Below are 18,589 nucleotides of genomic sequence, written 5' to 3'. Positions count from 1 at the left end.
CTCCCTCTGAGGAGGCTGAAATGACTTTTGAAAGCAATGCATTTTCTTCACAGGCTTTTTCAGTAATGGTGTATTAATAAGATGGACACACAGAAGGAAAAAGACATTGCTTTATTAGCGCGAGACAAAGCTATCCAAATTTTAGCTATCCTTTAATGCATAAAAATAAAGAGGGTATATATTGCTGACCTTTCCATTTTTAAACTCTTTGAAAAGGCACTATATTTAAGATTCATTCGGCTAAAAGAATTGAAAATTGTGGTCAGATGAGGACAAGAACCTGTGGCTGTTTACGGGTGGTAGGTGAATCCCTTTTCCATGATCAGCATGGACAGTAAAAAACAAAAATCCCATTCTATTACTTTAGAGACAATTTGAAATAGTAGTTAAAAAATCACTTACAATGTTTGGATGTGAGAGGCGAAGAAGAACTCCTATCTCAGTTCTTACGATTTTTTTGTCCACCTAAAAGGCAAAATGAAAGAGAGAAACTGAAAGAAACTCCCACTTTAGAAATGTCTTAATTATAGCAGAGAATCAGAAACAGCAATCACTCACTGCCTTGGTGAATCAGGTAATTGGCAGAGGCGCATTCCTAAGCTTTTTTCTTGTGTCTCCTTCACTCCCACCCTCCTTGTCTTTCCCCATGTCTTTCCTCTCTGCTTTATCATAAAGTAGAACTAGTTACAAATACGGGTCACAACTTACCAGACCCCTTGCATGCCCCGTTTCCTATCAAAAGTCATTGCTATCACCATTAAGGCAAAAGTTCACGTCAACCTATTCCTTCTCTTTCTCTCCCTTTCTTTTATGAATCCCTGTCTCAAGCCCACTGGAGCTGTCAATCACTTCACCTGCCTTTTTCACTCAGCAGTGGCCACATACAGCAGCCTGACCAATCAGAGTACTGTTTCCTGGCCATAGTGATTGGGTCATGGATATCCACCAGACCCAAGTCATCCCAATCAGGGTCTTCCCTAGAAATTTTGCTCAAATAATAAAAAAATAGGTATTTCCTTTTTCTCTGAAATTGTGAGATCAGAAAAAGAATAGAATATGCCACTACCAGTGTCCAATTTTGATACCATATGGGAACTACTTAACTGAAAATAGAGGCAAAATAGAAAAAAAATTTTTTTTCTGAGGGGTGAAGAATGAGTACTGGTGACATAATGTAATCCACTGGATTCAGTTATGCATAAACTAGTTTGGCCTTTGAGATTTCTTACTATATGAGCCACTAAATTTCCTTTTCTATTAAGTTATCCAGAGTTAGTTTTCTGTTGCTTGCCATTAAGGAATCCTAGTTGGGCACCACTTGATCTCTATATTTAAAAGAGTAGCCATTTACTTTAGGATATTAAAAAATTAGGAGTATTCCCCTTTCTAGGTCAATGATTGACACTTTTAATCACAGTGAACTGAAGTTTTAGAAGTCATATACTAGAAAGAAAGGTCTTAGTGTCTGCCTCTCCCAAATAGCTACACACACTACTATACTGGAGATTAAAACAGATTTTTAAGAAGTATTTTAATAACTTAGCCTGGCCGGTGTGGTTCAGTGGTTGAGCACTGACCCATGAACCAAGAGGTCATGGTTTGATTCCCAGTCAGGGCACATGCCTAGGTTTCAGGCTCAACCTCCAGTGGGGGTGTGCAGGAGGCAGCCAATCGATGACTCTCTCTCATCATTGATGTTTCTATATCTCTTTCCCTCTCCCTTCCTCTCTGAAATCAACAAAAATATGCTAAAGAAAAAAAATGTATTTTAATAACTTAAAATAGAACAATAAGAAACTTGTTATATTTTAGCATAATATTGTCTTAAAAATAACTACATTTTCCAAAATTAAAAAATACATATACTCCTGTGCTGAGAGCTGAGAAGGTTGGGGGAGAGAAGGGAGAAAAGAGTGAAAAATATGTGAGGACTAAATTGGAGGTTTGAGTGAGAAAGTGTAAAATGTTCTCTTGGAGAGTGGGAGAGCCTTATAAATTAAAAATGGGGCCAATGAATATGATTGTGTGTTTTCTTTCAACCACTGGGATAAGAGCTGTACTACTTTGGTTAAGCTTCAGGGAGGTTAAGCTTCTTACGTTTGTTAATTACTGTGGACCACCATGGTCACACCTGAGTTACAGACCTGGGCATCAGCCACGCCCTGTGGACATTCAGGTTCTAATAGAAACGTGAAAACCGGCACCTTTTCTTTGTAGTGCCATTAGTAATTTTTACATGGTTAAGACAGTACTTTTTCCAACATGCTTTTTAAATTACCAAGAAGGCATGAAAATAAGGAAATTTACTCTTTTTTATTTATTTTTTTAAATTTTTTTAATACATTTTATTGATTTTTTACAGAGAGGAAGGGAGAGGGATAGAGAGCCAGAAACATCGATGAGAGAGAAACATCAATTCAGCTGCCTCCTGCACACCCCCCAATGGGGATGTGCCCGCAACCAAGGTACATGCCCTTGACCGGAATCGAACCTGGGACCCTTGAGTCCGCAGGCCAACGCTCTATCCACTGAGCCAAACCAGTTAGGGCTACTCTTAATTTTACATTTCTTTCAATTGGGCAGCAAGTACTCAGTTGCACAATTCCCAACCATCTGAAGTGAGAGGCAGAACAATGTATACTTTCAGAGGCCCTGAGATACCCCTTCAATCTTAAAATGAAGTGATTATTTCTTAGTTATAAAACTGAGTAATTAGAGATCCAAGGAGCTTATAACTTTGTAATTTGTAAATTAACAAATACAAAAATTACTCCTGGAAGAATTAGCATTTTAAGCCCCATCAGTTGCATCTTGGGTTGAATCTTTTACTGAGGGTAGCTTTGAATAGGGGAAAGCCCAGACACCCTTAGAACCTTGCCTGTTTTTTTCCTAAGATAATTAAGACCTTCAAATGCCCTAGTTAACATTACTCAAGGATGCTAAAAACTTCCTAAAAAAAACACAGCTATAGGGGGAAAATGTTTTTAAATAACTTCAAAAGTAGAATAATCATGCTGTGGGGCTGGAATCGGAAAGGAAGAGATCTTAAAGATTTAAGGTTTGAAACAACGCCATTACGGATTTTGCTGCCCAGCAGTATTCTTCCTTGACGTGGAAGTGTGGATTTGACTCCCTTACCGAGGAAGCATCCTAACATGAGTGAACCCCAGAGCTTTACTTTGCTCCCAGGTCTTTCCAGAATTAGCAACTAAAGTTTCAGCTCAGTCCTTTTCAACATCTTTTTCTTTATAGGAATGTGCACATCCTCAATGCACTCCCATCAGCATGGCCTTAAGCCTCTTTTCGGTGAAAGGACTCATAGTTTAAAAGCTCCCCCTATGCATAATTGGGTAGATATGCGCACATTCCTGCTCATGTCCCAGCATTGCCCCCTCTCCAATACTTGCCAGGACTATTTTAAATGAAAAGAGACTCAAACTGGAAAAAATAAACCCTAAAATATCTTTGACTAAAATGTTAAGTGTTTTTACTCCCAGATATCCAGTGGTGCTTGTCTTACGAGAAATTTTAATTGTGATAAGAAACAGAGAATACTTTAAAATAAATTTTCAAATGTAAGTATGGTAGGTAAATCTTGACACCCACATTCCCCTTCATAAAAATACATCAGAATTTAAAAGATGAAGATGATAATCTTGGATCTGCTTTGATTTATCAATAAAAGAAATCATTCGCAGCTTATAGTGCTCTAGTATGTATGTCACACCTTGAAACTCATCACAACACCTACATGTGTCTTGATGCCTTGTTAGAGAAACAGTTCTAGACTATTCTGATCTCAAATCTCAAAGAAAAATCCTCCCAGTGACAGCTGGATATGTTGTAGGAGGATAAAAAACCATTGTAGATATAACCATCCCTTTGATATAGCTTTCAAACTTCTGAGGTAGAGATAAGTATGAGCAGCTTGAACTGAATTTATCCTGTGACACTGACACTTGCAGCAGGAAGGAAACTGGAACTCAATATACACAACTGCACCTGGGCCATCATTGCAGCGCCTCTACCATTAAGACAAAGAGCAGAAAGAGCCACGGCAAGCAATGCCTCTATTTTGTATATTGTACACCTCCAGTTGTTCTTTCATTTGTTAGTGGCTGTTGTATGCTGATACTCCTTAAACAAAGGTTTTAACAGCACTGGAAAAGAGATATGCTGCTTGTATTCTCTGCACATAGGGAATATTATGTAACCTTGTTTCCCAGTGTGACTTAGAACTGCACTCAGCTTCTCTGTGTCTGTGTGTAAATGAGGGCCTTTTTCATCTTTTAAACGCTTAGCAACCCCCATCATCTAGTTTTGGTCCTAAATATGGGCCATGAACACTCCTGACCTCTTATTTATCTTTTTCAGGACCTAGTTGGTATAAGTGGGAAGGGCCTGGACTGGGGACTGGAAAACCCTGGGTTCAAATTCTACAGGCTATTATATACTTTGGACATGTCACTTCTCTAAAACTCCTATAAGTAATCCACTCCCTTGGGGCACTCGGGTTAACATGTGACAGGGGCTACCACATAGTGTTTAAGGATGAAATACAGGCTCCATTCTCATTAGCATTATGCTCCTTTACTGTTAAAAACTACTGAAGTGGCAAATGCTGATTCGAGTGCTTACTTTAAAAAAAGGAGAGAAAAAAAAGACAGTTGAAAGCTAATTCAATCCTGAAAATTATTTGGATCTCTTCTAATTAATACCCTCTGCAAATAGTCATTGCTTCCTCTCTTTTAACAAAGGAAAGGTTTTGGAGTTCCATGACTTGGCCTTTTGTAAGCCTTGTTTCTCTCCTCTCTTCTTCCCGCTTTGGATGGATGGATGCAGCTTTGATCACCATTCAACTTTGTGCCATGAAGAAATGAAAAAATAAAAACGGATTAAAAATGATTTCCTTGTTAACACGAAGATTCTAGATTTTCTCCTTCTCACAAGGTATGAGTCCTAAGTTTGCTTTGAGGCTGACAGGCTCTGTTCCTCGGGCTCTCTCAGCTCTCCTGGTTGTGGTCCTCTGGGTACCAGTACCCCAGCTCCAGGCTCCTGACCTTGGGCCCCTGTCAACTTTCTGCTGCCCAGCACCTCTCCTTTGGTTACAAGACCTTTCTCATACAGCTCTCTGAGAAATGTCTACTATTCTTCTTCTACTTGGGTACAGTAACATAAGTTCTCCCTCTAAGATTTCCTCTATTTTGGCTCGTTATACATCTCCTTTTTCTGCTCCATAGACTCCATATGAAGGGTAAAGAACACTTTAACTCCAACAACCTACTACTTAGAAAAGTACTAGCGGGTTACATGTGATAACTTGAGTGGATGGTGTAACTGTAAAGTTTGTTTTGTTTTAGGCAACAGAAAACAGGCACATGCCTATATTCTCATATTCATTTTCTCTCTCGCTCTCGCTCTCTCTCTCTCTCTCCTTGTCCTGTCCATTGTTTCAGCTTGCCTCTGAATTATGGTGTTTAATTTAAACAAAATATCTATAAGAGTTTAATATAATGGCATGATGGATAAGCAAGCTGAACTTTGTCACATTCTAGCAATATTTCTATCAATAAAGAAAACAAATCAAACTCTAACAACTAATTCTCTAGAAGAATGTTCAGATTTCCAAGTGGCTCTTTGACTGGTGAGGCATACCAATCAGGCCCAGCTTTTAACATTCCACCCCGCTACCTTTCTTCTCTTGTAGACATATAATTGTCACAAACTGAACAGAAATATCCCTGTTCCTATTCCAGGAAACCTGGTTTAATAGTCCCTATGAAAATCAATAGGTTCCAACTGACAGAATGCTTGAGACGTTTCGCTTCACTTGATGTGGCTTCTTATCTGCAAACTACTTTCCTTAATATGTTCTGAGACCTCAATTGGGCCAAAAAGTCCATTTCAGTCAGTGATTTTTTATTCTCCTCCCCATCACTGACCAAAGGTGACCTTGCCTGCACATCTCGAGCATACCCATGAACGGTCAAAAGTGGTTGTAGTGGTGTAAAAATGCATATCTTTAACCCAAATTGACCCAGCCCTCTCTCTTATGTACATCATAGCAACTGGAAAATTAATGACCCATGTTTAGTTTTCTATGTTCTCACAGGTTAGATAGAAAGAGAAAAGATCAGGTTTTCCTCAGTTTACCCAGTGGTATAAATGGTACTATTTCTGCTTTGGAATTAAGGAACCTGAAAACCTCCTCTAATGGAGATGTCCCAGAGATCCATCTATGAGTTGCGAGGAGGCCTGTGTACATTCTATAGTTTAATCTAGAGCAACCTTTCAAATTCTCCTGCAGCATCATAGTTATATATACTCAAATGATAACTCATAAGAATATAAGGAAAAATGACTAGAAGTTAAAAACTAACTCATAGGATGATTAGCAAGTCACAATGCATGGTTCTTCATCTAACTGAGAAGAACATAAAAGGCCAAAGTAGCACCTATGAAAAATTTTATATAAGTTATGGGCATTTACTAGGTGAATGTTAAATTATTCAGGAAAAACATTTCCAGAAATTTATAGGTAGCTTTATATTATAATAACTAAAAAATGACAAACTTCAGACTTGGAGCAGCTTCTACACTATGGTCTAGTGCAGCCGTGGGCAAACTACGGCCCGCGGGCCGAATCCGGCCCGTTTGAAATGAATAAAACTAAAAAAAAAAAAGACCGTACCCTTTTATGGAATGATGTTTACTTTGAATTTATATTAGTTCACACAAACACTCCATCCATGCTTTTGTTCCGGCCCTCCGGTCCAGTTTAAGAACCCATTGTGGCCCTCGAGTCAAAAAGTTTGCCCACCCCTGGTCTAGTGTCTAGTCACACTGCTCCAATGGTAAGAATCATAAGTGGTAAGAGCTATAGCGTTCAAAGTGTTCCAAATGTAGGAATTCCAGGCACTCAAGATTTGTTTAAGTGTGAGGCAATATGACCAGAAATCTTTACTAAGTGCCACATTAAATTTATGGATACACTATATATCCCCATTTTTAGCAGAAATTTTAAAGGTATTCCAAAAACAATGTAATTAATTTTGTTCATACAGAAATGCACAGTATGTCTGGTGCTGCTAACTGTGCAGTTTAAAAATGATTTCAGAGAGAGGAAGGGAGAGGGAGAGAGGGATAGAAACATCAATGACGAGAAAGGATAATTGATAGGCTGCCTCCTGCATATCCCCTACCAGGGATCAAGCATGAAACCTGGGCATGTGCCCTGACTGGGAATCAAACCATGACTTCCTAGTTCATTAGTGCACACTCAATCACTAAGCCACACCAGCCAGGCTAACTGTGCAGTTTTAAATCAAGCTAATGAGAGCATTAGAATTGCATAGACTAAACTGGTACTATTATAAAATATCTGTCTGATCCCATTATAATTAATAATAAGAATAATGTTCACCTTTATTATATGCTTTCAAGGTGATGAGAAATATGTTACATACATTATCTCATTATTATCTTTGATAGAACACCATGAGCTAGACCAGCCTTGGGCAAACTATGGCCTGCGGGCTGGATCCGGCCCGTTTGAAATGAATAAAACTAAAAAAAAAAAAAGACCGTACCCTTTTATGGAATGATGTTTACTTTGAATTTATATTAGTTCACACAAACACTCCATCCATGCTTTTGTTCTGGCCCTCCGGTCCAGTTTAAGAACCCATTGTGGCCCTCGAGTCAAAAAGTTTGCCCACCCCTGAGCTAGACATTCTTAAACCCATTTTACAGATGAAGGAAGTGAGACTGAGAGATTTACATAATTCGTTGTAGAGTCACACAGGGAGTAGTGGCAGAAGTGATCTGGAACCCAATGTGTCTGGCTCGAGAGTCCACAGCTGCATAGCCATTCATCAGGAGAGTCAGAATACCTATACATTATGAATTTACACACTGAGATTAATTCTTAGATTCAGTACTGGGTATTTCAAGAAAGGGCAAAGATTCTGCAGTAAACTGAATGCAACCTTTTCCAAGAATTAAGCCACATAGTTCAAAATTTCATCTGAATTCCAGAATTCAAATATTTGTCTCCAAAATTCCAGGGACACTATAAGTTACTGGTGAGTATAATTTTCTTACATCTCAATCAGTTCTTAAAAATGAGCGTTACTGATAGGACCAAAGTGTGTGATTATTTAAATATACCCTGAGGTGTGTACGCCTAAGGAAGGTAAAGCAAATAAATCGTCCCTGAAATAGTGGCTCCTTATCACCATGTCAATCTTCAAAAGTTGAGATTCCATTTTACTCAGCAAAATTCGGTCCAGGCTGAAGGTTCCAGGTGCTTAATGTCTTCAATTTTAGCACACACACTCCCTTTTGTGCAGTTTTTAAGATCAGCATATTCAGTCTTGCAACATCAGTTAAAAGGTTCCATCTTGTAAATCACTGGTTGTCCTACTAGCTGTGTCTGTCAGATTCCTTTAATACCCCGAAGTCATTAACCTGAAGAAGTAGCTTAGTAAATCTTTCAACTCTAACTCAATTTCTTCTAAATATCACATCAAATGGGATGACAAAGGGCTCACGCATAAAGGGAAAAAATTGCCTTCTTTCCTTCATACTTGATTCTTGTTTTACAAAGTCATAGTAAGTTCCACCACATCTGCAAACCAATTCGTTCTTATGTGCAAACTAGAGGCATGGTGCATGAAATTCGTGCACTGGGGTTGGGGGGTGTCCCTCAGCCCAGCCTGCACCCTTTCCAATCTGGGACCCCTCGGGGATGTCTGAATGCTGGTTTAGGACAGATCCTTGTGGACATCCCTCTCACAATCTGGGACTGCTGGCTCCCAACCGCTCGCCTGCCTGCCTGATCAACGCCTAACTGCTCCCCTGCTGGTCTGATTGCCCCCAACTGCCCTCCCCTGCAGGCCTGGTCCCCCCCAGTTGCCCTCCCCCCGTCTACTGGCCTGATCGCCCACAACTTCCCTCCCCTGCCAGCCATCTTGTGGTGGCCATCTTGTGACCATATGGGGCGGCCATCTTTGACAACATGGGGGTGGCCATCTTGTGTGAGGGTGTGATGGTCAATTTGCACATCACCTCTTTATTATATAGGATGAGGTATTCAGGAGTAAATGGCACTGCCTGTGAGCCTGTAACTATTTCAAAATAAAAGGTACAAAATAGGCCACCTTTGCCAAAGAGGAGAGAGTATCGATGCCACTCCTAGTGATTTGACTTCTTCAGTACAAGAATCACTAATCCAAAGTGGAAAAAAGTTATAAATACCCACCTAAAACAGCCACTCAATTAGTTTTTCTCTCTCTAACCCTTATCCTCATTAAAGTTGCAATGAGACAAGATAACATTTTTTCTGAACACATCCAGGTTTTTTCAGTACAGAAAAAGTTGGGTCAACTATCGTTTTCTATTTTCTGGCACTAAAATACACCTATAATAGAGAATCACCAATACTTACTATAACATTCAGAAGCTGCAAGATCTGGAAATGCTTTCCAAATGTTGAAAGTAATGTTAAAAGTTATATAGAACAGGATCTCAATGTTGAAGCTATGTCTTTCTCAAACTTTCTGTTATGAGAATTTTCATATATGCTGCAATGTTGAAATACCATCATGGACACTAACATACTGTCCTAAATTCAATAATGGTTTTTGTTACATTTTCTGTCTTTCTCTATCTCTACCCCCCTCCCATATTGTCTCTGTCTCTCTGTCTGTCTGTCTGTCTGTCTGTCTGTCTCTCTTTTGGTTGGTATGTTTTTCAATATAGTCAAATTCTCTGAATTATAGTTTTCTAAATATATGGTATTATATCCATTTATAAAATATATGGTAATAAAAATATCTGTATTATAATTACATGTTAATTTCCTACAGGGATATTTTATTAGCTAAAATACCCAATGGTCTGAACATGATAAGTCATGTTCATTATCAGTATTAACTATGTCCTGTACCTGACCAACAATGGGATATGAATTTCTCCATAAGAGCTGGTGCTTTAGTCTGTCTTCCTAGGGATAAATTAGAGTATTTGTCTACCACACAAATATATGAGTGCCTAATGTATTCTCAATGATGATCAGGGTGTTTATAAGGAAATAAGTCTCTTATTGCCAATGTAAACTGAATTCTTTATAAAATATTAAACTATGAGAAAGGTATCTAATACTACCACAAAATAAAATGTGGGTAAACTGTCCTGAAAAAGTACTTAAATAAATCCTGGGAAAGAGGATTATTGTTGTTATCAAATAATTAACTGTAAAAGAGATAGGAAACTTTCATTGCACTTCTTAGATAGTATGATGGGAGGAATTGTGCCCTCCCCCCAAAATGATTTGTTGAAGTCCCCCTAGTACTTCAGAATGTGACCTTATTTTGAAATTGGGTTGTTGTAGATATAAGTAGTCAATTTAAGATGAGGTCATATTGGAGTAGGGTGGGCCCTTAATCCAGTAGGACTGGTGTCCTTATAAAGAAGAAGGATATTTGGACACAGACTTGCACAGGGGAAAGATGATGTGCAGACATGCAGGGAGAAGATGGCCATGTGACAAGGAGGCAGCAAGTAGAGTAATGCATCTACAACAAGGAACACCAAGCAATAGCTGGCTGTCGCCAGGAGCAAGGAGAGAGGCATGGGACAGATTCTCCCTCAGAGCCATAGCAGAAACCAGCCATGCTGACACTTTGATTTTAGACTTCTAGCCTTTGGAACTGTAAGAGAATAAATTTCTGTTGTTTTAAGTCAGTTGTGGTAACTTAGTATGGCAGCCTTAGGAAACCCTCACAGATAGGTGATAGATAGATAGATAGATAGATAGATAGACAATCTTTCAGGTTTCTTAAGTTTAGTTCTAGTCATAAAATGACAACCTAACAAACTATCCAGTGAAATAGTATAGTGGTCCCAAAGTTGTTGAATTAAACAATATGTATCTACTACATTGAGCCACATAAAATTGCCATTTTGTAGGAAAAAAATTATTTAATAGAGGTAATTTTATGTGGCTCCATATAATAGATTGCATAAATAATTCAAGTTTTTTGAAACCCCCTTTTCTCCTCAAGAGCAGATCCTTGGCTGGATTTGCTAGGAAAATACTGTTTTCCCTGCATCACTTTCCCTCTATAGATTCTTCAGCTTCATTCACTTCACTCAGGTAAGGAAGTTTCCATCTCCATGACCTATGTGGAATAAAACACTGGGGGCAATTGCCCTTTGAGGTTTTTTTTTTCCTCTCCCCCTCCCCCACTTTGAAGTTTTGCCTGCTATTTCTCTCTCCTCTCCATGCATGGCTTATTCTTTAAAACAATGCCGGGGATTCTATCTAATTCATGTTCAAAGCTGGGTTTCTCCAGGGGATTTTCTCTCCTTCCATTTGGCATAGCAGTGACTGTGTTTGACAACGTCTGCCTTGCAGCATCGCTCTGCAGCTCCATCTGACTCTTGGTTCCCATCCACGTTCTCTTCCTGCCTGCCTTCTGAGGAAGATGTTTCCAAACAGAGGTGGAGAAGAGAATACAGTGAGGGCAAACAAGAGCTTTACTTTCCAATGAGAATGAGTCAGGAGCTTACCAAATGTCTCATCCAAAGTTTCTGACTTAAACCAGCACTCACTTGAGCATTCACAAGTCATTTCTGAATGTTTATTTTTCTATATTTTCATATATCTAGTCCCTTTAAAGGTTTCCTCAAATATGAGATGAAAAATAACCACTCACAAATTTTAATGACAATGTTTTTAACCTGCAGGAAAGGATACAACCAACTCCAAAAATATCTCATGTGTGATTCTGGATAAAGCATGCCAACTTAGTGAGATAAGAAGTAGATATTTAACAGAAAATTCTATTTCATAAAAATTTTAATATTCCTTAGTTCAAATAAATTTTATGACTATAATAAATTGATTTAAGAGAAAATTCCAAACCTTGCTAATCAAAAGATTCCTCCGCATTATGGGATAACTTAAATCATTGCCTACACCAAACAGGAAATCCAGAATATAGAGTTGATTAGTAGCAATTGCCATTAAATTACCAACTTCAGCCCTGACCAGTTTGGCTCAGTGGATAGAGCGTATGCCTGCGGACTAAAGGGTCCCGGGTTTGATTCTGATCGGAGGCACATGCCTGGGTTGCGAGCTTGGTCCAACATGCAGGAGGCAGCCAATCAATGATTCCCTCTCATCACTGATGTTTCTATCTCTCTCTTCCTCTCCCTTCCTCTCTGAAATCTATAAAAATATTTTAAAAAATATTACCAACTTCAATTAAGCTGTCATTGTTAGTTTGCTATGGCTTTAAATTCTCAGAGATTGTTTCCCAATATTATGCTACTTCTACTCGACTGAAAACCCGGTGCTATTATTCTCATCTTCATTATATGAGATTCTAAAATTTCCCTGTGCCAGACGATGCATAAACAGCTGGTGATACCAAGCTGTCTTTAGGAAAAAAAAAGTCCATTGCCCTAAAGCTGGCAGTATTTGACTTCAAATTTATGATACATCTCAGTATACTTTATAACTGGGTTTCCAAAGTATATATATTTCACATATTTGTTGACATAAAATTTGAGAAAAGAAGAATGTGCTATAAAAGGAAATGTTGTCTTTTTGTGGTTTTATAAGGAGCAACAACCTAAGGACAGAAAATGTATGTGGGGCATTAGAATGACAAATGCCCTCTGGGGCACACGGTGTAGTAGTTACATCCTACTGGCAGTTGTATTTTAAACTTTCACCTGCATTTCTCACTCACTGGAGATGAGCCTAAGTAACTTTTGCCTCCTCAGCTCTCCTACAGGTATAGAGCAAAAAGAAGAAACCCCCAAACAAACGTTCTTAGGTGAGCCAGTTCAGTCCCAGAGACGTTAGCCTTTGTCCAGGTGTAACTCACTGAAGCAAACCCAACATTTGAAATCTAGGCCTATATGTATACCTAAAATCATGACTGATACACAAAGCAAGGTTCCCCTGCCAGCTCTACATGCTTTTCCTTTCCACCCTTCTCCTCCCCACATCCAATCTGAGATCCAGCTGCTTTCAGAGTCACAAGCAGCATCAGACAACAAACAACCCATTTGGTTGCACCCTCATAATTGAAATTCAAATGAGTTAACTGCAACAAAGTGGCTCTTTGCCCTTGGAATCAGGGCGTTTGGCTTCTTCAGGTAACAGATCCCTTAGTGATGCTAGTATATATAACGAAATAAACTTACTGTTTTCTTTAACACTTTGAGAGCATAAGGCTTCTGAGTCCCCTTCTGTTTGCATCTGTACACAATGGATGTAGCACCCCTTGAGGGGGAAAGAGACAAAAAGAAAATGTTATGCTCTGGACATGCAATAAAGGGGAAACCTTGAAAATACAAATCTCTTGCAGTTACCCTCATAGTTGACAACTGTTTATAAGTTCTACTACAGAACCCGCCCAACTGTTGAGAGTATTTTTTTCTCTTGCAACTGAATATAGTTGGCTCCAAAAAAGTCCGAGGTTTTCCGGTCTGCTCTTTTCCTTTGCCCCATCCCTACACAAGTAACAACATGTTTACAGCTGTTGCAGTCAGTGGCTCTGGAATAAACTAGGCCTTCAGGTGAGAATGGCTTGTTGGGTGCATATCCACTCAACTTGAGAACCCCTGAGCTTTCCTAAAAGTATGAGTCTGGAGTAAAGGAAGGCATGGTGGCTTCATGAGAGGATTTAAGTTCAGCCCTTGGCTCTAAGGGTCAGGACAGTCTCCACTACTTGGCAAGGGAGCTGGGGATCTTTGAGAATTTACACCACTTGGTGCCCTGGCATTCTCCTAGAGCCAGTTGGTCCTACAGAGATCCTGGCTCCTTTGTATTGGTAAATACTGCTACTACTTATTTCACATGCCCTAACAAAAAGAGTTCTGTGAAATGTTCAAGAGAAAATACTATTTAAAATGGTGAAAGATATAAAGGGGAAAAAAGCTTGAAGGAGCCCAGCCGGTGTAGCTCAGTGGTTGAGTGTCAACCTATGAACCAGGAGGTCACGGTTTGATTACCCAGTCAGGGCACATGCCTGGGTTGCTGGCTCAGTCCCCAGTGGGGGGTGTCCAGGAAACAGCTGATCAATTATTCTCTCTCATCATTGATGTTTCTATCTCTCTCTCCCTCTCCCTTCCTCTCTGAAATCAATAAAAAATATATTTTTAAAAAAGGTTTAAGGAGTACAGAATGTTTTTGGGGGGTTTTTTGTTGTTGTTGTTGTTGTTGTTTTACCTATAAAAGAAAATGGTAAAAAGGGGCTCAATACCTAACTTCATGTAGGTGCCAGGTTATTGACAGAATACTAAAAAGCAGGACAGTGTGATCCCGATGCTCCCTCTCCACTCAGAAGAGCAAGAGAACAAGACAGATACAAAGAGACTCACTGACAAGCAGGTTTAAATCTCAACTTAGGAAGGAGAACTTCAGATAAATCTTAAAATAAGGTCAGTTGAAGTAAATCTGTCAGACTTTGAAGATTAAGCTGAAGGACCTCTTTTGATATATACAGTCCTACGGTTTTGAAATTTTAAGCAGAACAGAAGTATACAAGTCAAACAGATGCCTACACACTACACATTTTAAATAGAGTCAGGAATTGGTATTGTAAATGCTAATAGATTTAAAAATTTCAACATTTAAGATATAACATATACATAAAGAAATAAAATTTTCTAGAAATGGAATAAATGAGGGTAAATATATAATTCATTGTATTTTTAATTGCTCTAGAAGACAACTATCTAAAGCCAAAATATTAACAATACATTGTGTTTACAGCATATGTAATAGTAAAATGCATGACAACAATAGCATAAAGAATGGGGGAAAGATAAAAAAATAAAATAAAGAATGGGGGAAAGAAATAGGAGAGCAAGAGAACAAGACATATACAAGTATTGTCCTTATACTATATTTTAAGTAGTATAATATTTCAGTAGTATGATATTATTTATTTTTAATTAAGAGATTTTAAAAAAGCTAATAATGTGGTGGATTTTAATTAACTCATACTAATAATTACATTAAGTTTAAACCTTATAAACACATCAATTAAAAAATGGTACCCCCTGCTTTTTTTTTTCCATTTCCATTTGAAAAAAAAAGAAAAGATGGCTAGATTAGATTGAAAAATCAAGACCAAACTATAGGCTGTGTATAGGAAACCATGTGGAATCTAATGAACAAAATAAACTGATGAACAAAATAGAACCAGAGTCCTGGATACATGGAACAGACTGACAGCTGTCAGAGGGGAGGAATAGGGGAGACTGGATGAAAGAAGGTGAAGGGATTAGCCAAAGAACATATATGCATAACCCATGGACACAGAAAACAGTGTGGTGATGGCCAGAGGGAAGTGGGGGACAGGAGCAGAGGAGGAGAGATGGAGACATCTGTAATAGTGTCAACAATAAAAATAAAGTTTAAATAAAGAAATAAATAGAAAGGCACAAACAGGTTAAAAATAAAATGATAGGAAATAGATACCATGCAAACCCTATGAAAATAAATCAGGAATAGCTATACTAATATTAGGTTAACTAGACTTCAGAACAGAGATAGAGATATTACTTAATTATCCAAGATGACATAACAACTATAATTGTGTATACACCCAACAATAGCACTTCAAACTTCATGAAGCAAACATTGATAGAACCAAAAGGAGAAATAAAATAATCCACTAATATAGTTGGAGACTTCAAAGCACACTGTTAACAATCAATAAAAAGAAAAAAGTAGACAAATTGTCACTAAAGATGCAGAAGATATGAATAGCACTTTCGACTAAATTAACCTAATTGGCAATTTGAGAGAATTCCACATAAAAACACCAGAATACACATTCTCTTCAAAGTTAGAGGATTCACATACTTGATTCCCAGATTTACTATAAAGCTACAGTAATCAAAGGAGTGGTATTGAAGGAATAATAAACATGGAGACAAATGGAACAGAAAGGAAGAATACAGAAATCATCTTACACATATATATGACCCATTGGTTTCTGACAAAGGTGGAAAGGTAATTTAGTGAAGAAAGGACAGTCCTTCCAACTATTAATAATGCTGGAACAACTAGACATATACCCATATACAAAAAAAAAAAATCTTTACATTCACCTCATACTATACAAAAAGTACTTAAAATGGATCACAAATATAAATGTAAAACCTAGAACTCTAAAACATTTTTTAAAAACAAAGGAGAAAATTGTGTAGCATTAAATATGTAATGCTGTCTTATAAAGAACAAAAGTACAGTGCGTGAAAGAATAAATAGGACTTTATTTAAAATAAGAATACTTTTATTTGAAAGTCATAGGCAGGGAGAAAAATATATACAAATCACATGCCTAACAAAGGACTTGTATTTAGAATTATAAAAATCCTTGAAGCCCAATAATAAGAAAACAAACAATGCATTTAAAATATGGGCAAAATACTTAAACATATACTTCACCAAAGAAAATATCTGGATGAAAAATAAGCACAAGGAAAGATGCTCAGGATCATTAGTCATGAGGGAGATGCAAATTAAAACCACAATAAGATACAACTATACTATACTTATTTGACACCTTATAAAAAGAGAGACAATATCATGGGCTGGCAAGGATGCAGAAACAATGAAACTCTCATACATGGCTGGTGGAAGTGCAAAATGATAGGGCCACTTTGGAAAATAGCTTGGCAGTTTTTGGAGGGTGGGTGGGAAGAGATCAACCAATGACCTTGTATGCATATATGCATAACCTGTGGACACAGATAAGGGGGGGGGGGGGGGGGGGGGGGGGGGGGAATGGGAGCAGGCTGGAAAAGGCTAATGGGGGAAGAATGAGGAACTATGTAAAACTTTCAACAATAAAGATTTAAAAAAAAAAAAGAATACTATATGATCCATCCATCTCACTCCCAGGTATTTACCCAAGTGAGATGAAAGCTATGTTCACTCACAAACTTGAACATGAATCTTTATAGCAGCTTATTAGTAATCACCCATAACTGCAAACAACTCTAATATCCCTCAACTGAGAAATGGATTGACAATCTGTGATACATCTATATAGTGAAAAACAACCCAGAAATAAAAAGAAATGAATGAGGGTACACATAACAGCTTGGGTGATTCTCTAAATTAATACCCTAAGTGAAAGAAGCTATGTTCAAAAGGCTATAGGCTGTATGACTCCTCACATTAACTTATCAATAATTTCAGTATACAAGCTGTTATCTTAGCAAAACTTTAAGAAACCTTTTTCAACAAAATACAGCCTTGATTGATCAACCTCAGGATACAAGTATGTTAGAATTAACTTTTTATTTTTTGTACATGAGTAATCTATTAAGAAAGTCCTATTTTATTTTGCTAAGTAATGGACTTATTAATGTTACAGACCTTTTAATTTTTTCCAGCTTTATCTATAACTAGAGGCCCGGTGCACAAAAATTTGTGTACTCGTGGGGGGGGGGGGCCTTTAGCCTGGCCTGTGCCCTCTCACAGTCTGGGACCCCTCGGGGGATGTCCACCTGCTGGCTTAGGCCCAGTCCCTGGGGGACTGGGCCTAAGCTGGCAATCAGACATGCCTCTGGCAGCCTGGGAGCCCCTGGGGGATGTCCACTTGCCAGCAGGGAGCAGGCCTAAGCTGCAGTCTGACATCCTTAGTGCTGCTGAGGAGGCGGGAGAGGCTCCCGCCACCACCGCTGTACTGGCAGCCGTCAGCCTGGCTTGTGGCTGAGCAGAGCTCCCCCTGTGGGAGTACACTGACCACCAGGGGGCAGCTCCTGCATTGAGCATCTGTCCCCTGGTGGTCAGTGTGTGTCATAGTGACCAGTCATTCCCAGTAGTTCTGCTGTTGGGGTCAGTTTACATATTACCCTTTTATTATATAGGATGGAGGCCTGGTGCATGGGTGGGGGCCAGCTGGTTTGCCCTGAAGGGTGTCCCGGATCAGGGTGGGGGTCCCACTGGGGTGCCTGGCCAGCCTGGGTGAGGGGCTGATGGCTGTTTGTAGCTGGTCACACCCCCTTCAGGGTGGGGGTCCCCACTGGGGTGCCTGGCCAGCCTGGGTGAGGGGCTGATGGCTGTTTGTAGCTGGTCACACCCCCTTCAGGGTGGGGGTCCCCACTGGGGTGCCTGGCCAGCCTGGGTGAGGGGCTGATGGCTGTTTGTAGCTGGTCACACCCCCTTCAGGGTGGGGGTCCCCACTGGGGTGCCTGGCCAGCCTGGGTGAGGGGCTGATGGCTGTTTGTAGCTGGTCACACCCCCTTCAGGGTGGGGGTCCCCACTGGGGTGCCTGGCCAGCCTGGGTGAGGGGCTGATGGCTGTTTGTAGCTGGTCACACCCCCTTCAGGGTGGGGGTCCCCACTGGGGTGCCTGGCCAGCCTGGGTGAGGGGCTGATGGCTGTTTGTAGCTGGTCACACCCCCTTCAGGGTGGGGGTCCCCACTGGGGTGCCTGGCCAGCCTGGGTGAGGGGCTGATGGCTGTTTGTAGCTGGTCACACCCCCTTCAGGGTGGGGGTCCCCACTGGGGTGCCTGGCCAGCCTGGGTGAGGGGCTGATGGCTGTTTG

The 18,589-nt window shown here is 39.6% G+C and overlaps 1 protein-coding gene across 1 annotated transcript in view; it reads right to left on the bottom strand.

Annotated features, from left to right (window-relative positions):
• CAMK4 (calcium/calmodulin-dependent protein kinase IV) overlaps positions 1 to 18,589 on the bottom strand; it is an 81,526-nt gene that overhangs the window by 56,457 nt on the left and 6,480 nt on the right. Inside the window, exons 2-3 of the mRNA XM_005866475.2 lie at positions 13,222 to 13,300; positions 403 to 465 (exon numbers count right to left, since the gene is read on the bottom strand). Coding sequence (XP_005866537.1) covers positions 403 to 465; positions 13,222 to 13,300 — 142 coding nt within the window. The remainder of the gene's footprint in view (positions 1 to 402; positions 466 to 13,221; positions 13,301 to 18,589) is intronic.

This window comes from Myotis brandtii, unplaced genomic scaffold (genome assembly GCF_000412655.1).
Source record: "Myotis brandtii unplaced genomic scaffold, ASM41265v1 scaffold230, whole genome shotgun sequence".
Taxonomy (NCBI): Eukaryota; Metazoa; Chordata; class Mammalia; order Chiroptera; family Vespertilionidae; genus Myotis; species Myotis brandtii.
This window is presented reverse-complemented; position numbering and strand designations above follow the sequence as displayed.